The 23,659-nt window shown below is 36.5% G+C and overlaps 1 protein-coding gene across 1 annotated transcript in view; it reads right to left on the bottom strand.

The window, feature by feature from the left end:
* The window catches only part of ATP13A3 (ATPase type 13A3), a 33,663-nt gene that overhangs the window by 7,211 nt on the left and 2,793 nt on the right, over window positions 1-23,659 (bottom strand). The window contains 24 exon segments of the mRNA XM_010001729.1: window positions 805-901; window positions 1,750-1,859; window positions 1,957-1,999; window positions 2,662-2,741; window positions 2,828-2,950; window positions 3,402-3,580; window positions 4,497-4,621; window positions 5,808-5,928; window positions 6,015-6,168; window positions 6,263-6,280; window positions 7,291-7,407; window positions 7,879-8,029; window positions 8,597-8,658; window positions 9,547-9,735; window positions 10,398-10,555; window positions 12,541-12,720; window positions 13,595-13,726; window positions 14,476-14,545; window positions 15,339-15,473; window positions 16,344-16,413; window positions 18,151-18,231; window positions 21,855-21,973; window positions 22,213-22,371; window positions 23,053-23,226. Coding sequence (XP_010000031.1) covers window positions 805-901; window positions 1,750-1,859; window positions 1,957-1,999; window positions 2,662-2,741; window positions 2,828-2,950; window positions 3,402-3,580; window positions 4,497-4,621; window positions 5,808-5,928; window positions 6,015-6,168; window positions 6,263-6,280; window positions 7,291-7,407; window positions 7,879-8,029; window positions 8,597-8,658; window positions 9,547-9,735; window positions 10,398-10,555; window positions 12,541-12,720; window positions 13,595-13,726; window positions 14,476-14,545; window positions 15,339-15,473; window positions 16,344-16,413; window positions 18,151-18,231; window positions 21,855-21,973; window positions 22,213-22,371; window positions 23,053-23,226 — 2,847 coding nt within the window.

Raw genomic sequence — 23,659 nt, 5'->3', positions numbered from 1 at the left:
ACTGAAACATTGGTAATTTCTTCACACCAAAAACCATCTTACAGTGACACTCCTATGGCATTAATGCTTTACTTTTCACCCTATAAACAAAACAGTGTCTTGTCAAACCGGATTCCTTTATCTGCAGGAGTCTTGAGTACTCTACAATTCAGAGATCAATTCCTGAACATCAAGGTATGAAACAATTTCAGTTCCATGATGCATTTGGAGTTGAAATTTGTTTGTAATGAAACTCAGGCCCACAGTTTTCTCAACACCTTACTATGTAGTCATACAGTTGTCATATTTTCCACCTCAAAGGTCCTTTAATACTTTGCATGTTTAACTTACTCAGAATGCAAATTAAAATACAGGATTTCTACCATATGCCATATTGTTAATCTAATCATATTAAAAGGAAACACTCCGCTTTGCTTTTTCTTCCTCCTAACTCAATACTTGCAAGCTGCCCTATTTCAATCCTTACACAAAAGTAATGCATTGCCAGTAAATAGGCTATTTTAAAATGCTGATAGCTGTTAAATAATGGAAACTTTTATTTCTATTTTGCTTATGTGGACTTCTTACTGTAGAGACTCTCTCTTCATGGGCAATAGTTACTGTCTTTTTCAAATAAATGCTATCATGTTTTTTCATAGTTAATATTTTTAAAAAGCAAAAATCAATAACAATACTGTTAGTCCAAAGACAATTTTCAGCATATGGGTGTCGTGTTCTCAGAGACTTGCAACAATTTTTATTTCATATAAATTTTCAAATCTTTGAACTGCATTGACAGTGCTTAAGCACTTACAGAATACTTACAGAATACAGCAGAGTAACACTGATGTACTGGATAATGCTGTACAATGCCATGAATTTAAATACACAGAAGGAAGTTATTAAAGCAGCACGGCCTTCCCTGTCAAAATAAATGCAATCATGTAACTAGAAAGCTTTCTGTCCAAGCAGGTAAATTCTGCTTAGCAGAATGTTAGCAGCAATTATACAGATCAGCAAACCCTTTGAGGGACATTAGACTAAAGACAGACAGAGAAAAAGGGGTCAGAATGGTACACTTTCAAGTACATCAAAGCTGTGAGCATGCCTTCTGAACTGAGGTCCCTCCTTACATCAGCATTCTTTGGACTTTATGTGGTTTTCCAACAGAGGTTTTAAATTGAAGGTTTGCTTGCAAAAGCATCTATGAAACACTAGTTTACTACATGGATTGAATGAACACGCAGTCAGCCAGAGTTGCTGACTTTAGAAATGTTTCAGATTACATATTACTTCATTAGTTCCACACAGACTTAACTAGATTCTTCTCTGGATGACCTTTATGTAGAATTAGTACCTAACTTAAAATTCTAGAATAAAAAATTAGGTCAAACTCTATTGAGAAAATTTGCTTTCTACTTTGTATGGTGCTGAGCAGTTATCTGAAGAATTTTACTGCCTGCCATTACACACAGCCTTTATGGAAACTGGTACAGTCATCAAGACATCAAATTAAATACTAATGTGTAAAAGCTCACTTATGTTCTAAACAGTAACTTTACAAGGACAAGAGAGTTTATTAAAAAAATACTGAATCACACTATGGCAAGTCTTTGCAGAGAATACCTCCAGTAAAGAAACAGAACTACTTAAAATGCACGGCTTGTTCTTTAATTCAAACTGGCCTCCTACAGCATCAAACATGCACTAACACAGGGTATGCAGAAGGAGTCACACAGATGCATGTGAGTTCCCAGTACATGGCATTACCTGATCAGCTTTGGCACGCAGGAAATACTGGGTGTCCTGGAAGTGAATGGTGATGCCACAGAAGCCTCGAGTTCAGACAAAGAGATACCACCATGTGCCCTCTTTAGTGCCTGTCATTTAACATTGAAATAGAGAACCTTTCAGAACTTGCTTTGAGCTGTAAAATTTAACAGAACAGATCTGTATGGAAAATAAAAACATACTTACACCACAGTCATTTGCTCCATCTCCACACATGCCCACATAGTAACTATAAAACCAAAGAGATATCAGCATTCTGGACCATACCCTGATCATAGTCCATTCAGCTTATTTCACTTAACAGTTCTATATTATTTGACTTACTCAGGGTTTGCATAATAACAAGTGCTCATTACAGCTGAAAACAATTACTGTTCCCATGATACATATAAGGAAGTAAGAAAAACTAACATAACTTCAGACAGATCGATCAAACCAACGCTGGTTATCAGCCCTTTATCATTCCAAGGTGGTCTAAAGCATCACTGCTCTAGGCAGAGACTCATGCAGTATTTTGTAAATCTACAAGGCCTGATACCAACAGTAAGGTTACTGGCCATATGTGACTTTAAGTCATCCCATTAATAATTCATTAATAAAAAGAAAACATTTGATGAATTTTTTAAATTATTATTATTATTATTGTTTTTACACTCAGTTTAGTTCTTCATCACTTATAACTTCACAAGAAGTCTGACACTTTCCCAACTAGCCAGCAGATGGTACTACTTTCGCTCCTGCTCAGCTAAAAGGCTCATTTACCTATTCAAGGAAGTTATATTAGCCCAGCTTTTTTTATGTGGCAAAGCAGCTAACAAGCACATACAATTTTTTCTCCTATCACAACACTGTGTCAACCCTCCCATTTTCTGTGCTTAAGCAAATACTTACTCTACATTTTGTAAAGCTTCCACCAGCTGAGTTTTCTGATCAGGCGCCATGCGCGCAAACACGGTGCCATGTAACACAAGCTGGAAGAGAGAAGGTAAGATCTCTTAATGCTCATAGGGCAGCCTGCTCACCATCAAAAGTGCTCATACTCAAGTAAAATGCTCACCTTGGGTACCAGGTCCTGAAAATGCTCCAAAATCACCGCAAATGACTTTCCATTCATTGCAAAATGGTATTTGGTCATCTGGAGATCTTCAAGGCTTTCATGGACCAATTTCACTGGAATATCCTATCAAAAGTAGTTTAATACTCCAGCTGTAGGGTATTTACACAGATATCTTGTAATTTCAAGCTAATACATAGAGGGGTATTCCAAGAGATCCTTAGGTTTCTAAGAATGTTACTAGAAAGAAAACCTCACACAATGAAAACACTTATTAAATAATAAGAAAATATGGTTTAATGTTTCAACTACAAGCAACTAGAGCAGTCTTAAGTAACTGAAATGTGGAAAAAAAACATGTCTCCTGCACAACTAGAATGCCAACTGCCTTATTACAGTTGCAAAACTAGCTTCTCCAACTGTTTTATTGCGCTTTGATATTTTAAGATCCAAAAGTGCATCCATTTTCATTTGACACTTAACAGCAGACTTGCTACTTAACAGAATACGACAAGAAAGAAATAGAACAGTAAAACTAACTGCTTACACTCCAAGGGCATAATAATGCTGGTATTACCTCTGAGTTTATGGCTGGTGATGAACTAGTGCATTTTGCGAGGGTATCTGCATAATGCCAGTTGATCCTGGCAGCCTGCCCATCCTTTGGAGGTAGTGCTTCAGCAATAATCACCTTATCCTGAGGTAGAATCATTCCACAGTCTCTGGCCACTGAGATAGCAGTTAACATGTTATCCCCTGTTAAACAATTGCATTTTAAAAGTTTGATTAGAAAAGAATCAATAGAATACACTGATATTCCACGCCAGAGAAAAGCTAAAAAAGGCAGTTTTAACCTAGGAGAAGGACTGCATAATGTGCCAGTGATAACCTTAGGGCAAACAAAGTCTACATACAAAATTCAAAGCCTAACCTGTTAAAAACTTCCCCTGCACTAGCATCAGGATAAACTTTGTATGCTTCTTTCACCCATAAAGATTTCTCACTGACCAAATCTGAGTATATATTGAAAGTCAGGCAGAAAATATGTAGCCATTTTAAATACCACATTTTAAACAAAGTCACAGAGCATGCAAACACTGAGTTGCATTGCCAGCCTATCACAACATTAGTCCAAAGCTGCAGCACCTGTGATTTTAAAAGCAAACACACATATTTCAAGAAAAACACTAAGCAGAGATACCTAGCCCACTTATGGGAACATAAAAAGACATTCTTACAAAAAAATAAAAACCTAATATAAAGTGACTTATCACAACCTAATGAAGCGTAGTAAGGACACTCAGGAGGTCATCTAGTTCAACCTTCTGCTCAAAGCAGGGTCAATGATAAGATTAGACCAGGACTTTCACCTAGTCTGAACTTAAAGACCCCCGAGGTTTCCATCCTTCAATTCATCATAAAGCAACTTGTCAACAGACCTAGGGAGAAGAAGCTACAGTAAATTTAGTCCCTACCCTGGTTTCTGATCTCTACTTAGCAAATTAAATTCACCCAAAAAGAAGCATTGGTATCTGTATATTCTCACCATAATTTCAACTTTCCTCTTTCCTGTAATTCCAGACCATTGACACAAAAAATTCACTTCATACAATATAATTAAGACCAAAAAGAGTTGGATTTTTATCCTTTGAGTATGAATGTGTAAACTAACCTGTAACCATGACAGTGCGAATGTTGGCTTTATGCAAATCTTCAAGTACAGCAGGGGTTTCTTGCTTCAGCTTGTTTTGCATTATAATTAACCCCATAAAATCCATGTTGCTTTCAATGGCATCTCTATAGAAAAGGAGGCAAGGAGGAGAACATTTGAAGAATTACCTTTATGAGATGCAGACCATGATTTTCTGTTAATCAAAGTAAACGGGAATGTTTATTTCTAACCATGAAAAGTGAAGAATTTGCTTTATAAGTGACCTGATATCATCATTCATAATCATTTATACTTCATTTCCCTTGTGTTAGTTAAAAATCAGTATGAGAAAATGTTATTTCCTGGTAAGCATAACTTTTAGTTTCTTCCATGAAAACTTTCTAGAAGAAACTACATTCTCAAAAATAAAACTTTATGGCTAGAAAAAAATGCTCTGAAGCTAAATGCATTCACAGCCAAGTTTTAGGATTTGTTTAGAATGCATGCCTCCTGTTTCCAAATTACCTGAACCTCAACTTAAAAGCTATAAAATTATGTTACCGAGGCTAGTAAGATTAAAATACATTAGCTAATTAAGTAAAGCAACTAATTAACTTTGGTTTACATGAAAGCCAGTGTATTTACAGGTCTTGGGCATTTTACTGCTACTGTAGACTTTCAGTTCCTGAAACTGGAAAACCATTTCTCTGCTTTGTACAGTTTTGCAAAAAGTTCATCTTGTACACAGAACTAATACAAAAGCAGAGAGTCAAAACTGGCATTTTCATAGTGATGTTACACTATGGAAAAGGTAACAGCATTATTCACAGCAGTGGGACCAGCTGAAAAGTAATTAACAGGCAATACTAGTATTTGAAGGAAGAAACCTTCCTACCTTCTAAACCTTTCTGACAAGCTTGAGAAAATGGACATGCTGCTTATAGCAGATAAAGACACTAAATCAAACAGGCACAGGAGGCTTTCCACTAAATGCCATTATCTTTAATAGATACAGATGATAAGTAACAAAGTAACGGATGAGGATTTTTCTACTACATTAGCATAAACTAAGCATCATAAAAAAGTATTATCACAGTTCATTTTCAGCTTAAAAATGTTCCTTAGAATTCACATTATTGCAAAAAACCACCCTTATCTTAAATTTAAATGTGTTATGCAGGGTATAAAGGAAGAATACACAGAACTACATAAGTCAAGACAGACGAAAGCTAAAAGAGTAGTAATTGATTTAAACAAAAATAAACATTACATAATTAACTGAAAGCAGCTTTTAAAGTCTGTTACTTATTTAAAAAGTGAAGTCACTCTTACCTATTAATAGTCTGGACTTTGTGCCATGTAAGCTTAGACTCCAGTTTTCTGTGAGCAAGAGCAATAACTCGGAAGCCCTGCTTAGTGTATTCTTCCAGGACACACTCAAAGTCAACAGGAACTTGAAAAAGGCCAAGTTAAGAGTTATTAAAATTGTTCATATTACAGCTGAGCTACACAAGAAATAAAAATAGCTTGTTCCTTTACCTGTTTCCTGCTTACACAAGCTGGCAATCACTTCAGGTGCACCCTTCATGTAAGCATCCATCCTCTTCTCCCCTAGAACTCTTGCTATTACACACATACGCTGCAAAACTGAAGAAAATGGAAACTGGCGCACAATTCCAATCTCATACCCGGTCTGTGTCATTCAGGAAGGAAGGAAGGAAGAAAAGGGTTACATCTACATACATTCTGAAAAAGAGGTACATGTTTAATTGAAAAAGCATACTTACCGAAAGCTCAAACAACTCCTAGGAAAGAAGAAAATAAGATATGTTTACGGGAAATACTAATTTTGAACTATTTTATTCAGCTACAAACTGTTTCAACATAAATCAGTAAATTAATCTAAGCAGCACTCTCAATATAAAGTCACATTATATTTTTAATGGATTTCATATAAGCTAACATGAGTATACTGCATCTGTTTAATATCCTTTACTTTAAGTGAGACATAGTAGAACTTTAGAGCTTGATTTCCTGATTGGAATTTACACCACCTTTCACAGCCAAACCTATGTCCTTTTAGCCTATGTGAATGATTTAAGTACTATGGCATTTCAGAATGAGACCATGATTATTAAGTATATCCTCAAAAAATCATGCAATAAGTTTCAAGAATGTTCATGTGTCACCTACTGCACCATAATTACTGCTGTGCATGTACACTGAGCCCTGAACCAAAGATCCTTATATCTATTACTAAGTAAGAGTCATATAGAGGAACCAATCTCCTATACCTTCCTGCTACCCTGGCTCAGTCGCATTTAAGTTTAAAAAATACTTCCAAATGCAGAGAGAAGAAAATTTTAAGTCTGCGAAGTACATTTTAATTTTAGCCCAGCACTTAATTAGAACACACATCTCTAAGGTACAATGGTGGCAAGAATTCCATACTGTGCAGTGACATTAACGAGCAATTCTTGTCACTGAAACTGCAAGGTGAGCACACCTAAGCACTTCATTAGCATGAGAAGAATTTGGTAATGATACTGGTATTAAAATGCATAGGCTCAAAAAGCATTAGAGCATTTTATAATCACTCCATGAGGGTAGTAACAATGGCAATCAGTAGAGGTGGCATATACTGAACCACTATCTTCAACAAGGGTTTAAATGTCTTCTCTATTTTGCCATCAAAAAAACCACACAGTTTTGATCTGTTTGAATTATACTAGCCAGAACCACAGAATATGGCAAAATGTACTTGATTAGCACAAAAGATTACTTTAACTCAAATAATCCCTTTGAATTTTCATACCATTTCTTCATTTGTTGCTTGCTTTGATTCTGGAAAAAGTTGTTTTGAAGGTCGAACCACTGTTGGCATGATTTGATTATGAAGGGCTGTTTCCTCTTCAGTTGCTTCTTCTAAAATCTGTATTAAAATAATCATGTAATTTATACATTCATGTACTTTTATTTTCTCCTAATGTAATTTTCAGGCAAAAAAATCCCAACATCAGCCTTGGAAGTCAGCCCAAGGTGCAACGATCTTTCTAAACAAGATGTTCTGTGAGAATTAAGTGTCTTAATTCTGCAGTTAACTTAAGATCCACTTAGTTGTTTTATATGTTTATTATTTACATGTCACATCGAAACCTGTGACACTCAACATCAGAAAGCAGCAAATTAGCTCTTCAGATTCTTTTAGTTCTATGAATTGTTGCAGAGAACACGTTGGAAACGTTTTCATATTAAGGCTTACTTTGACATGCAGGGATTTTCAGACGCCCCCCTTGTACAGTTACAGCTTGAACCAGCATGTTTGTCTTGTATGTAACACTACAGGAAGTTTATTTAGACTGATGTTAAAAATGTGCTTCTTTTGAAACAAGCAGATACTTACCCATCCTATTGCTTCAAACATCTTCAAATCAAGTGGATCCCCAGACAGTACCCCTTCAATTTTTGTAAGGGAATGACAAGTTGCCATGCAAGCAACAAACTCAGACTTCAGCAGGCTCTCACTGCAAGCGCTCTCTTCCGGCAAAAGGAAACTAAAACAATGAAGTAATAATATACTTAGCACTATAATTATTTATTATGAGCCAATTCAAAAGGTTTGTTTAGATTAATAGGAGAAAATGGACTGCACAAGTCTCTTCACTTTTATTTTCACCCATAATAGAAAACAGATGAAACTGGAATCTTCAGAAACAGTCACAACTTTTGTCCTCTTCAAAAACTCCGTGTTAATTCACTGTCTAGTTTGATTCCTCATACAGAGACCTCTTACCACTTAACTCAGTTACCTTAGCTAATCCATTTTAGCAACCCAAAGAGTCATCACTTAGGAGGCCAGGATTAAGGCAAAATGCTACATTTCTAACTGCATCAATTCTGCAGTATGAACCTAACAAGGTCTCAGACTTCAACAAATCAAATTCTACCTCAGCCTCATGAAGAGTTAAAACTTTCATTACACCTAAATCATATTTTCAGTTGCATTCTTACAGACATGCAAATATAAATGAGCTCACATACAATCTTCTGTTCTATTCTGCTGAAGCTATTAAAGCACAACTAAGTATCATATCTGCTATCAGCTCTGAGCTTGTCCTTACCAAGCATTTTCCACCCGTTGAATTCCCCAGAGATCCAAGCCATCCTCAGTAAGTGTGCCAGTCTGCAAAATAAACCAAGGAGCATGGCAAGAAGAAAAAGCCTTTAAAAACAAATCATCCTTAGGTAAAGCAAAAATTAACAGCTAATTAACGAAATTACACCTGAAGAATTTATTTTATTCTGTTTTCACTTATAAATCAAGACCGCAGGACAGGAAATATAACAAAGTTCCAACTCTTAAATAAACTTAAAAAACATTTAATGTATGTCCCTACCTGAAGACAGGACAAATGGAACAAGACCATTGAAAACCAAATACAATAGCTCAACATCTGTCTATTCACAAGTTGGGGGAAACAGAAAATAGGTACTCAACTTTTAGTACTGCTTTCTTACATAGCTAAAACACTAACTGGAATATATTTAGAAAGAAAATAAAAAGTTTTCTGTCATACTTAAGATTATTTTTTTTTTACAGAAAAAGAGGAAAATAAATTTTATCTAAGAATTAGCTAAAAGCAAAGGATTCTGGCTAGTGGCATTACAGTCCTTCATTCACATTTTTGTTAAGGAATATTAATATAATATTCTGGTTTGGCTTCTCATTGAAATAAAGAGAACTAGAAGTGAGTCTGACCTGACATGTCAATTTTCCAGAAACCTGTGTACTAAATAAAACACTTAATAGACCCTAACACTGATATTTCTGGGGTGCCAGTAGTAAGGTTGGATTTGGGACCCTTGAGATAGGAAAGAAGTTCTCCATTAACAACCTCTAAGAGCAGAGTTACAGGCAGTAAACACTGAATACCCAGAAGCTAAGAGGACAAAAATTATCTAACTTATACAAAAGAAATTAATTTTCCTGTAGTCACTAGTTTATACAAATCCCCATTTATAACACCATGCCTTCCCAGGCGACAGCGCAAAGTTTCAAAATCCACCTAACCTTATCAAAACACACAAGATTCAGCTGGCCACAAATATTTATCCTTTGTGGGCTGATGCAGAAGATGCCAATTTTTTTCAGCCTTCTTTGTGCATAAACAATGCCAGCAGTCATGGCAGCAGGGAGCGCTGGAGGCACCGTGATGGTGATAATGTCCAGAGACTCGATGATGATGATATGAGCTGGAACCTGCAATCAAGGCCAGAGTTAATGAACATGAACTAACTAGAGATTCACTATCCCACTGAAGCCTTACATCACTCTTACCTAAAGCAAAATCTAGGCATTGCTTTGCCCAGTACAGCATGTTCTGGATTGCCCAAAAACCTAGCACAATCTTCACTCAGCATCAGCAACCACAATAATCCAATCCCAAATTATCCACAACCCATAATGTCAAGTTCGCATTTTTCCTACCACTGCAATTATATGCTACTTTAAAACAGTGACGAGATAATTCTTTGGAGAGAAAAAAACCTACAAGCTTAACAGTTACCCATTTCTTGTAAGGATTTTTTGCTTACAGCATTCTTTAGATGTGTTGTACCTTTTTTTCCCCCAACTGGGTACCAGTGAGATGGTAATCTTACATATCAAAGATAAAAGTGTAGCAACTGGGTCAGTGGAAACTGAGGTAAATTCAAATTTCACTGTAATATATTAAAATTCAGCTTCTGTGTGCAATTTTGTTCCCAGTAAGCTTCTCTTTCTAGTTCTATTGATACAAAATACAGCAAAGAAATCACCACTTAAAATCAAACTGTTTCTCATAATCTGACCGAAGTGTGTAGGAAATCATGTTCAATTCTTTATTCAAATAAGACTGTTCTGGACAAGAAAAGAAAACATACCTCATTTAAGATGCTATTGACAACTGTGTAAAGAAACCCAATGCCTGCCACCACTACCAGAGACAGAAGAAACAAATAAGCATCTCTGTAGAGTTTAAAATCAGTTGGCTTTGGATACAGTATAGAACGAACAAGCTGTCCTTTAGCAGTACTAAAGCCTAGAAACAAAAAGGAGTAAATTATTAAAAGTATAAATAAAAGCAAGTCTATTCAAATTATTAAAAACCTCAATGAAACCCTTAAGCTACTAATTTCATTAAGACTGTTTCTCAACATACATAACAGATGTTTAGCAATATGGTAATTAAGGTGCTTCAAAAATGTACATGCACATCACACTAAGTGGTTCCCTCCCTATGGCAAGGACATGTAGCTGATGCAAATGAACCCTCAAATGGTTTAGCCTTTAGATTTCAGAGCCTATTGCTACAATATCCATGTTAGTTCTGCTGGTCTTAGGGACAGCTCCTTGACAGCTTCTCCATCTGCAAGCCCTCCCAGCAAAGGCTAAGCCCTCCACAGTGATATCTGGCGTACAAAATTCTACCAGAATGAAGTAGCTATTGCATCAGTCAAAGAGGATGAGTTCATCACAAGAGGAACAAGGTGTAAAAAGCCTCCAGGCTTTGAATCGGCTGCCGCAGAGTACAAACCATGAGCCTGTTCAAAGAAGTTGAGCATGTGCATATGTACTTGAGTATTTAGTCATGAATACTTTGTAATTTGACACAGCAATAAAAAAAATAAAAATCAGAACCACTTTTTATTTTTTTAAATAATTTTACAGAAGGTTCTGTAGCCACACAAGCAAGAACACACTAGGGTAGAACACTAACTGAAAGCCTTCTGTGATGGTCTGAGAACACCTTGGACATACAGGGAACTTCAGTGAACATTTCTGTTCTCTAAAACAAGTTACCAGTTCTGAATTACAACAGGAGTTACAATGACATACACACTAGCATAACCATGAACTGAGTTTCAGAAGGAAAAAAAAAAAAAAAATTAATTCATTTAGCTTATTGGTACTATGTGTATATTTCAGCTGTAACATCAAACATTTCATGTTAAAGGCTGAACTATGATGAGTGCTGCAAGCACAGTCCCAGCAGATCGATCTTACAGACCGATTTATGACAAGGTTGAGACTACATGTCTTTGCACACAACCATATGGAGTTCTGCTCTCCTAGAATTAAGGACTACATTTTCTAGTATCTTCAATTTTGTGACATCTCCCTTCCTCAGATAAAGGGATTTTTACTTGTATCTCACTAGGTAAGAGTTACTTTAGATATAACTATCAGACATCTTAGTGGTGAGAAGCTACAAGCATTGTGACATGCATCCACTTCTGTGGAGTGGTAAATTCCCAACTTGCCTAGAAGCCACCCCTGTAAATCACATGGGAGAACTGAAAGGATTTTATACCCCTTTGCTCCTTTCTTGATATAGTCATACCAGTAGAAGTGTACTTGTCCATAACATTTGAACAAGTTCCACCGGGCTAAATTAATCTTATTTGCAACACAGAAGCTCTGACCTGTCATGCGCAAAATCAGATTAAAAAAACATAAGCAGCTACAATACTCCTTGTAAGAGTTCCAGACCATGGTTTCAGATTTTAAAAAAGACCCTTATGGTACACACAGATTAGAAGAAATAAGTTGTCAGCAGTTCACTTCTGTTGCTGTTCAAGACCCCCTGTCTGTACATATCCATCTGGCTGGGCACATAGCATTTCTTATTTAAGAAATAAAAGAAGGTGAGATGGATATTGCTTAGGGGGAGACTCCAGAAAAATAAGCCATTCCCCACTACACACCCAACACAACAGTATACTAGACCTTTTCAAAGAGGCATAGGTAGTTGAACCAACAAACCACAAAAGACATCTAAACAACCTGAAAATGCTTAAGTTTTAAATTGATGCTAAAGACTGAGTCACTTCTTTTCTTGCCAAATGATACTCTCCAGGCCATCACTGAGTTCTATTATTGCTGTAAGACATTTATCAAAATTATTTGGGGTACACTCATTTATCCAAGCTTAGCAACATTGTACACAAGACTCCAAACTATCAGTTAACAAACACCCCAAAAGCAAGCAGTATCCTAACAAGTGATAAACTTAACACTCAATACCTGTTCTCACTACTAGAGCTTTGACCAATTCTCCAGTATAAAAGCGGGTTTGGATGACATTGGTTCCACAGAACAAAGTATGTCGTTTATGCACTTCCGGGCTGTATATTTCATCCCCCATTGCTTTTGGACATTCTGAAGGATTTGGTAGATTAATCTTTGTGACAGGAACACTTTCACCTTAAATAGAAAAAAGAGTCTCTAAGAAAGAGCAAATAAGAATTTTTTTTTTTTTCCCTTCACAACTTCTTGGATACAATATGATCTCACTTCATCAGTACAGAAGCAGAGTTATGGAAGAAGTCATCTTCCTTTCAGCACATTATTAAGTAGCCTCTCATTTATTAGCCTCAGCTCACCAGAAAAAACAGAAGCTGAAGAAAATTACTCTCGGCTCCTTTGGTAACTGAGTACACTCAAGTTAGGCCTGCAATCAATTTTTTATCAGTTGCTAGCAGCAGCAAGAGGCTTAAGTATACTGAAAAAATTTAACATGATAAAACAGAATCTCTGAAATGTGATTTTTTTCTAAACACTGCCAGTTTGGACAGATTATCCCAGGAATAACAAAAAGTCCATCTTATTCACTGAAACTGTCCTTCAGCTGTCCTACATCAGGTTTCGGGTTTCAGAGTATGAAGGTACCACTTGAGTTGATACTTTCTGTTTTTAAATACAGCAGAACACTCCACTCACTACCTTCATTCTTGGAAGTAGCTAAAACCTTTGGGAAAAAGTTTTCTGAAGAAGCATACTGCAGAACTCAATCTGCACTGGGAACACCAAGTCAAGAGGCACAAAGACAAGTACCAAAGAGAAACCTTTTCAACCATAAACCATTGCTCATTTTTGGAGGTGTCAAGCAGTACCAGGTAGCTGTTGCAGATAAGCAGAACAGAAGAATGTTAAGTACTTAAGAGCACATGTAAATGCAGGGACAAACACATCTCAAGTAAAACAGACGTATCCACTTCTGCTGGAGCATACTGGAAGCATGCACACAGGTATAAACTAATACATTTATCCATGGAAAATGGTATCAAGCTTACTTTACCTGTTAACATGCTTTCATTTACAATGCAAGTACCACTGAGAAGTACTGCATCACAGGGCATAATTGTCCCATTAGATGGAATCAACATAATATCTCCAGGCACAAGGTCAGTGGAAAGGATTTCTTCTATTTCTGAGTGTTAAAACACAAAGAGGTTTACGTGAAAATAGCCACCATCTACAAGAACCTGATAAAGATCCTCACAGCTAAGATACAGATGTTGTCAACTAAGATTATGCTGTTTTATTAATGGCATTATGAAGTTTTTTTAAAGATACAAAAAAAAGCCACTGATAAACCTAATTCCAACACAGATTAAACTCTAGAACACGTGGATATAGTTCATCATTAAAGGAACCAAGCTTGTACAAAATATATTACAAATTAACTTAAGTACAACTTCAGTTTAAAGACAAGCCCAAGACAAATGCATGTCTTACAAAACAGTATCACATACCACAACCCAATCATCTTAAACTACTGTGGTGTACAAATGAGCATGAGTCCAGAAATCAATTTGCATCCCCTGCTGGATAATAATTCATAGTGGAAACCCAACACAGACAAATCTTTAATCCAAGAAAGAAATCACAAAGACAATTACATATGTGGAGTGGCAGAGTATGAGAAACAGGAACAGGACAAGCACCTAATCTAGAACAAACCTGATGCTCACTAAAAATACTGTCTAGCAGAATAATCTGGAACAGGTGGTTATCCTGTCTCAATTCCACTTTGCAACTTCTCCTCTTCTCATGCAATTTTGCTTAGAAATGTCAGCATTTCAAGCTGATCAAAGAAAGCAGATGTGCACACCAACTCTACACTCACACTTAATGAGCCTTTTAAACTCAACGTTCTAAACCACTTGTGAAATTTACCTTGGTCTCTGCAGACAGAAACCCTGACAATGCTGTGAGCTGCTACCATGTCATGCAACATGACATATTGCTGTAAATGAGAAAAAAAACAGTTCACTATTTAAAAGCAAAGCTTGTCTTCTTTTAAATGCATGTTCTATTTCTCAAGAAGAAATTATGAGATTCTTCACTAACATTATTTTACAGAAAAATGTTTCTCAAAACATTCTCTTGAACATAGTTTAGGATACTTATGGGCAAATAAAGTCTGAATTCATGAAACTGTACAGATTCCTACTCTTAACAATATTCTAAAAGCAAATACAGACTGCCACTGTTACAGAAATGTTTGGTCATCAACATATGTAAGTAAACACTGCAGTAGTGTTATTAACTTGAATTAAGGTAAGAGGGGGTTTTTTGTCTCAGGTCTGAACTCAGGAATTGCAATTTAAGGATAATTATGACACTGATTTGCATCAGCTACATCTAAGTCTACAGAGAAAAATGCATCACCAATTTAATAGTCCACACATTTGGCTAATGCTCAACTCCATTGGACTTTTTCAAACAGAAGGAAACAATGCAAGATGGAATCACTACTGTCAATACAAATTGGTACATAAACTTGTGTCCAGGTTTCAGTTAAGTCAGGTATTGCTTCCGTTATCTAAGTTCAACCTACTAAATCAACAGCATGCAAAGTCAGCAGAGTCTTGAAAAGACCTGTAAATAAATTCTTTAAGGTCTCAGAGGGAAAACCCATAAAAATATTCTACCTGTATAACTCTGAAAAAAAAATCTTAAAGATTTGTAGGCAATTTCACAGTAAAATAAACAAATCAGTAAAAAGCTGCAAAGATGCATGTTTTCTTTGAACTTACCTTTCTAATGGTGTAGAGTGAGCTAACAATGGATATTACAGACATGATGACAATTGCTAATGCATAGTAGTGATATTTATCAGTGATCCACAATATCACACTGAACAACTGAAAAATGTAAAAAGGGTTGAGAACCTAGAAGAATCACAGAACACGAACGTTACACCAAAAGGCCACATGCATTCTCCATCAAAACACAGTCAGAATGATCCTTCTCCTCCATAGAGGAGATAAACCTTCCAGTTCTTTATACATTATTTTTGTCCATTTTGCTAAATTGCTCCCTCCATTTCACTGCTTCCTCAGCCCCTCAAAAGCACAGTTCTTACTAAAATGCAGGAATACATACATTTAAGACTGGGTGCATTTTCCCCTACACCTCAAAACAAAATTATAGGAACATCTGATGAATCTTTAGTTACAAATCTCAAATTAATTTGGGTATTATCTACTTCTTAATAAAGGCACTGACACCTCAAGTCCTTACTCCTTCAGCTCAGGTTGCCAATTTTCCTCATTCAAAAGTGTTTATCATGCATTATTATACCACGAGGATAACCAGTCAACTATTCAAATCCACTTGGATTTGGAATCCACCAGGAAAATGGAACAAATCCAACAAAGTATATGTAAGAACACATTTGATTTGATGCATATGTTTGCCATGTATAATCCCTGGGCTGGTAACGGATGATATAATCAGTCATTTTATGTTTGAAATTAACAACAAAAAAAAGATGCAAACCCTCTCAAGAATTCTGATGCCTTTTTTAATGTCCTTGCTAAGGCACCAGGCTGTGAACTCTTTAGAGCTTACAGCTAAGGCCTCTTAAGTTTGCAGAGCTCAAAATAATCCATATAACTTTGCTTTACAATGCTGGGGTCTGGGGAAGGTTTCTGTTTTATTTTATTATTTGAAAAGTAATCCAAGAGTCTTTGTACTTACAGTAACTTTGAAAGATACAATTAATTTTTTTTTACATTTGTTTAAAGAAAAGATCTTACCTCTTTAATCAGAAGCTTAAAAATGGAAGGCACTTTCACAGCAATTTCATTTACTCCATAGAATGCTTTTCTGCATTAAAAAAAAATATCAAAAGACAACTGAAATTTGTATCAGAAATCTTATTAACCCTAAAGTAATTCCATTAATATGAGAAAGCATAGAATATGTATTTATCATATTGTTTCAAAAAGCATTTATCAGAATACATTTATCTAGTGAGATGTTTCAATATGATGATAATTATTTTATACTTTAATTTAAACTGTAGATTAATCATTAGGTTATTTCATAAGATTTTCCTGAAAACTGTGTATAGGTCATTCTGAAAGCCAATATGGGGTTCCTTAACCAAAGCTCAAACAAGTGCTAACCCTTACTCTGCAGTAAGACACTATTTCCATGGTTCTGTATTATTCTTAGCATGAAAAAAAAGCAAATAATGAAAAGAAGAACAAGAAACTAAGCTGTGATGGGATCTGAGTTAGTTAAATGACATTGACATGAAGAAGGCCTTACAGGATGTTCTTAAGCAAAAGGGTTTTACTGTAGGAAAAGAAATTGAAAGAAAATTGAATGATGATTAAGTAGATGTTTCTATGTTTTAAACTCTAAGGTGGAAAAAAAAAGCCAGGAGCACAACAGAATTCAAACTATTCTAGTTTGTATCAATACTGTATCAATAAATTAGAATACCAATAATTGAGTACATATTTCCATACTCACAATTTATATTCCAGCTTGCTGTTCACAATTGAGAATGAAGAAACCCCTGAACTATATATCATTAAAGTCACATTTTAAAGGATTTTTCTAGACTAAATTCTTCTCTACCTATGCACTTCAGCTGAGCCAGGCTTATTTACACCATCAGTCTAAAAGAGCATACTAAAAAATTAATATTTTTTCCTCCAGTTATTTCTTGCTAACCAGAATGAAAAGTGTGAAATACATTTAGCCCAAATCAACCAAAGACAAATCGATGCAAGCCAGGGGACACACCTGTGATACTAACTAAACTTTTACAATTAAAGCCAGTCTGGAGACCTGGCAAGATTTTGCCTAATCTTCCTAAAATAACAAATTAGTTACAGTTTAGGCCAGGTCTGCTGCTTCCTGGTATCCAATATTCTTTGTTACCCATCTAGCACACTATCCCTCCTCACAATGACCACTAGGCCAGGGATGGGAAAGAAAACAAGAAGCGACAGAGGGATCTCCCACTGCGTTCCTTTCAAGCCCTCAGCAATCTGCAGCTTGACACAAATGAGCATCTTTCCAGCTAAAGAACTCTTGATGGACTATTCCACTGGGAATCAGTCTATTATCTCTGAACCCATATACCCCCTCTAACAATGACAGTACGTTATGGTAACACGTCATAATAAGGTGAGTTATGTAGAAAACATTACTATTTTGTTTTACATCAACTGCCACATTTCACTGTGTACCTGCCAACGCAGTTGAAAACTGAACTGCTTGCTATTCCTTCTCTATACTCTTTTTATTTCAAAATGTTAAGTAGTAAATACAATTTCAAAAATATATTCTAAATTACTTTAAGCAATAGCCCCAGTTTCATGGTCAGTGTAGTTTGAAAAAGTAAGTCAACACAGTATCAGAGTCTAGTTTGCACTCAATGTATAGGTAAAAAAAACAAGACTTCCATACATCTAACAGCTTTCTTTGAAGGAAGTGTAAGAGCCTGTCTGTAAACACTAATCACTCCATTGTCTTCCAACTTAGTTAACACTTTGAGCACAGGTAATGGAACAAAAACAATTCTTCCCTCAAAGACTGTAACATTACCTGTAATCATGCATTCCCTTTGTCAATCCTGTGCTGTGTTCGTTGTGAAGTGAAGAACAGAATGTAGATTCATCTAGACCTCTAAGTAAAGGAAAAGTCATTGAGTTATTTAACAATCCTGACACTTAAAATTAATATTCTGATGAGCTAGAGCTTTGCCAAGAGTAAGTGCATTATTATAAAAGAACAAGGTTACTAAAGATTACTGTTTTTCTAGCTGTTGCTGTCACAACTGCAGATACCCATGAGACAATAAAAGCAGCACTCTCATTGACGTTCCATCAAAATAGACACACTTAAAAAATGAAGTAAAACAACAGCTTAACTATTATTCAAAGGCCTCTGAAAAAGTGAGCAAGTTTTGGAAAACATTATATAAACTCAAATATGGATTAATATTTCCTCAAATGATCTTCATTTGTCTCTAGTAATGGAAGTATTTTAGAAAAAAAATTATTAATCATTTTATCAAATAAATCTATCCTGAAGCTTTTTTTGTAGCATCTTGCTATCAAAATACTATCCACGACTAGCTAGAGTACAGCCTACAGTTTAAGTACTTCCTTATCATCAGAAGATTCATCTTCCCAGAACTTTTCTACCCACTGTGAAAGCAAGTGCTGTAACTTAGCAGATCTGCAGATGAGTAAGCACACCAAAACACCATTATGTTAACAGCTACAGGATCATTTCAACTACTAAACTCAGTAAATCCAACATACAATGCTCAATATCCAGGCATTTTCTACTGGACATACTTTGGATGCACAAGAAAATATCATTACCTCCCAAAAGGCTTTCACAGATGACATGAGAAAACCAGCACTATTCAGCACAAGCCTTTTTTATATTGGGTATCTCTTACGTTATCTACTAAAAAGGATGCAGAGTTGCCCCAGTGAAGAAAAAACTCTTTATTGTACATATATAGTAACAATTATTCCCATTCTCTAGAACTCAGGGAAACCTTTGAACATCCATACAATTGCAAAGGCTGGGACCTCTGGTGGTGGATGATTCCATTAACTTCTCATAAAAGAACAGAAGGTGAAATGTTCATGTGTGAATCTGGCCACAGGTTTATAATGATTTCCTAAAATTTTTCAAGATCAAGGATTTTAAAATTATTTTTTTTATATTAATAAATATACATTTATTTGTTAATAACACTGCCTTTCCTCCCATTCTATCCCAAATTATTCAATTATTCTTTTCCTGCACAAAGAAATGTAACAGTGGGTTTAAGAAGGGTCCCAGAAACTAAGTGCTTTGTATGGAAGCATGCAGACCTGTGTGCAAAGTCTATGCAAAGACAAAGCTTCTAGCAGGATGTTATCTGCTTTTTACAACACTGCTACAGTGCTGAATTCCCAGGGCATTTAAAAAAAAAAAAAATCCTTCTGTGCACACAGTTTATTACATAAAGCACTCATCAACTCACTCAGAGACACAGTTGACACTAGCTAAAGCAAAACAGACATATAAGGTCAAAGTTGCATCCTCTTTGGCTATGTGACCAAGTCTGATTTAGCTTAAGAACAATTGCACTTGCACTTCCTGTGTTTAAAACAGTGATCTTAATATTGCACTGTTATAAAAAGAACAATGATATGGAACTCAAGCTTTCACAGCTGAATTAGTTACCCAAGAAATCTTAATTTGCTTCCCCTCTGTATCGTGCTAAGTCTCTACTTCATGTGATCTGTGTTCCGTCTCTGGATACTTGCATAACTGACTGCACAGAGAGACTCCATCTTCATGGCACAGAGTTGTGCTCAGATAGCAACTGCCACTGGGTTGCTTTGCCTTATGGATTTTATCATGAAGTCCTCAATCCTGCCTCTTTGCGAGTATTAACTTGATTCTCTACCATGTTACTAGGAGATACCAATTTCCGATTTTTACATAAACTGAAGGGCAGATTAGGAAAAAGTATTTTAATGAAGGACAAACACTTAAGATTTATGTTCAGAATATTTAGCAGTCGTAGTTCAGCTGTTGTTTCAGGTGGCATCTAGTACTGCACTACATGATGGTACTTAATTCACTTGAGAGGAAAATTAGAGCAAACTCATTCTTATTTGACCTTGTGCAGAAGTGATTTAGCACTCTGCCAGTACCAGTTATGTCTCAGATCCAGCTGTTTCTCTTCTTTATTATCCAGTTGCTAAATAATACTGTTCAGTTCAGCTACAGTACCTGACTAAACAAGTGGTCAGGCTCAGTCATTGTTAATACATCAAACAAATCAAAGTCTGGCATACCAGCAAGAATGTGACTGAATAAATGTTCACATAACTTCACAGGCATAACTGAGATTTTTCCAGGGCTTATAAATTGGCTGAGTTATCACAGGAACATCAAAAGCCACAATCAAACAGCCAACAAATGCCAAGTTTCAAGTCACTGCATTAATACTAAGGAACAACATTTTTTCCTAAACACATGGAGTCCTACAATTTTTTTCCCATATCTGTTCTCAGCATAGATGTATAGTTTAAATTTGAAGGGTTTTTAAATCTCATCTGTGAGAAATACTCCCTTTTAAGATTTTAAATTAACAACACTACAGGCATGGAAACAGGACCCTGGAATGAAAAATGACAAGCATCACTACCTGCACCACTGTAATTCATGGCAGGCTTAACACAAAACAATGGATATAAAGCTTTTAATTACTTACAGATTAACTGAGACACTTCCACCCTCCCAGAGGAGGAGATCTCAGTTTTTATGATAGTTTCTTTAAATTGTTGTCATTGCTGATACCTTTCCATATTATTTGCAGACACTTTTTCAGGAAACATAAGAAACACCTGCAGAGTACATTTCTTCTTACAGAAATTTTGGCTATTTTTCTTTCCTTCAGTCACTGGCCATTGATTTTTTTCTGTATGTACTGCTTGAACTTTACCACATGATGGTTCAATGTACTGAACATCGATATAATTTTGAAAGATGTTATATTTCTGATCTGAACTTCGTATTTTAACAAGCAGTTGTCAAAAGTGGAGAAGCCTGTTTCATTTAACTTGTTAGCACTATGAGAAGGCCTTCTCAGCAGCATCAGAAAAAAGAACTTTATTTTTCAAGCCTAACATCATGCAACAGTGCTGTGGATAAAAGAAAATACACATTCAGCAAGTGCAGCTAGTACTGCCCACTTAAAAGACACTGCTCATCAATTCAAAAGACCAGTTTTTGTTAGAAAGAGTAACAGAAGAAGGATCAAATTCAGGTCAACTGAAACAAAATGTAGCAGCAAAGACCTACACAAAGACAAGCAACAAGGTATTCAGTGAATTCCCCTCTTCCTAGGTACTCATTTTGGGTCTAGCTCAGCAGCAATCCAAAATACGTAAGTTTTTCCACCATAAAGAAAGTTTAAGAGTTTACAGAAGGAAAACTACTGTCTATAAACAGGTGCTCTGATTCTCAGATAACACTTCAGGAACAGGCAAAAAGCCTGCAGAGGCATGCAGCCTGTCACCCTATACAAATCATGCTTGATATAGGTAGATTAAACAAATACCTTCCTTCCAAAGTCACACAAAGTTAGAATGTTCCTTCTCTTTCTAGGGTTCAATGATTCAATTAGCTAAAGCACCTGGTCAGAATATGATGCCAATTTTCGCCATGTTTTTAGGCATGCTTTTGTATTTTTTTTAAATGCAGTTTAAAGCACAACACAAAAGTATTCTTACCTTACAACATCAAAACTTTGAACTGAATCATTCCAGAAATACTTCACGCTGTGATGTGTGAAATAACGAATCTGCAAGGGAAACAGATATAGGTATTAAACTAGCACCACTTGACACTTCTCTTCTGACTGACTTCATTCTGAACAGTGAAAGTGGAAGTCTTCTTTCAAAACAATCTTTCAAGCACTCAAAAATTTCCAGCAGCAGGTTATTGAGGAAAAGATTTGTGCTCCAACCAAAGCATGAGTTAGCCTTTTAGACAAAAGAAGTAGCTCGCATGCACTGTATTGTGTGTATTTTCTCTAGATACTAGTTGAGATACTTTGGAAATTAGTATGTGTAATGTGGGTTTACTTACAGGCAAATAATTTTTATTCTCTTCCACAGCAGATTCAGAGAAATGAACAGCATGGCCATTTGAAACCTTGTGTACAGTAGGGTTAGGATTCTGTAAAGGACTGGCTCCCAAAGAAGGCATAATGCGAACCTTTGCACAAAACCATATCTTGAATTCATCCTTAAAGAAGAGGAGAAAAATTAGTTGGTTGAAACAGCATTTTACTACAATAGCTATAGCAGTATGTGTCAACAACAGGTGACATTACAGCACAGTCCACACATAACTACAAAAGATACCTGCAAGTTAATACCAGCTCCCTAAAGAACACATTTGCTGTCCACAATTCTAAAAGGATATTTTTTTGCACTGGAAGATTTTGTATTTTTTTGTAACCAATGAGTTATGGTACTTGAATTTCAACATCTTCAGCAATTTACTATAGTTGCTCTATAGTAGAAAGAACTACTTCATATAACTGAAGATCATAACCAGGGACTGTACACAGCAATTGTGAAGGAAGAAAATCCCTTGAAACCAAATCATACTTGGGTCCACAGCTGAATTCAACAAATGCGTATTTGCTGAACAAGGGACAGAAAATATGAAAACCATGTTGTCGGGTTATGGCAACAAGGTATATGTTCTGTAACTTTTGATGACAACACCATTTATGTATTTAATTCTTAAAATCCAAAAGGAAATACCTTCTTTTTGCTATGCCCAAGGAGCACAGTTCTGCAGTGATGTGAAACAAAACCAATCCTACACTGCAGCCAAGGCTGTGTGTGTTTTAGCAAGCAGCAAAGGGGATGTGCAACAGCTGCAAACTGGGAGAAGCATACCCTCCTACAGACTTACAGTTGTTCTCAGCAGAACCACTTCACAGTCTTTAAGAGCAGTCCTTTTGCATGTTGCTTTCACACGCCATTGAGGCATCCAGTAGAGGAGGAGGAGAAGAAAACCACCAGAACAGATCACTCCTACAGTAACTAGCACCAGCTTCCAGCGACATGGATCATAGCCATAGATCTCCTGATGGAAACAGGGAAACAAATAGCAAACAGTGACCCTCTTAATTATTCTGGCTCAGAAAGTGTGAAGGACCAGGTATTTCCTTACACGAACATGAAATGTCCTTTGAGTCAGCCGACAAAACTGACTTAAAACGGTGTCTCCACACGGCAGGAAACCCCTTCTGTGTGTGTGTGGGGGGGAGCAGCTGCTGCAGGGGAGGAGCCGTGGCCGGAAGCAGGGGCAGGACTAGGTCCCGTCTGATTGGCTGAAAAGCCCGGAAATGCAAAACTGGCGCCGAAGAACCCCATGAGAGAGGCAGCGCGGCACGCCCCTCGCTCTCTCGCTCTCTCCTCGTGTTCGAGGCGGTCGTCTACACACACAGCCTGCCGCCGCCATTGTTCCTGCCGCGTGCTGCCGCCCGTCCCCGCTGCTGGGGGATGCCCGGCAGCCC

The sequence above is a fragment of the Chaetura pelagica genome, unplaced genomic scaffold, assembly GCF_000747805.2.
Source record: "Chaetura pelagica isolate M959 unplaced genomic scaffold, ChaPel_1.0 scaffold807, whole genome shotgun sequence".
NCBI lineage: Eukaryota > Metazoa > Chordata > Aves > Apodiformes > Apodidae > Chaetura > Chaetura pelagica.
The sequence above is the reverse complement of the archived record's forward strand: the minus strand, read 5'-3'. Positions and strand labels throughout refer to the sequence as shown.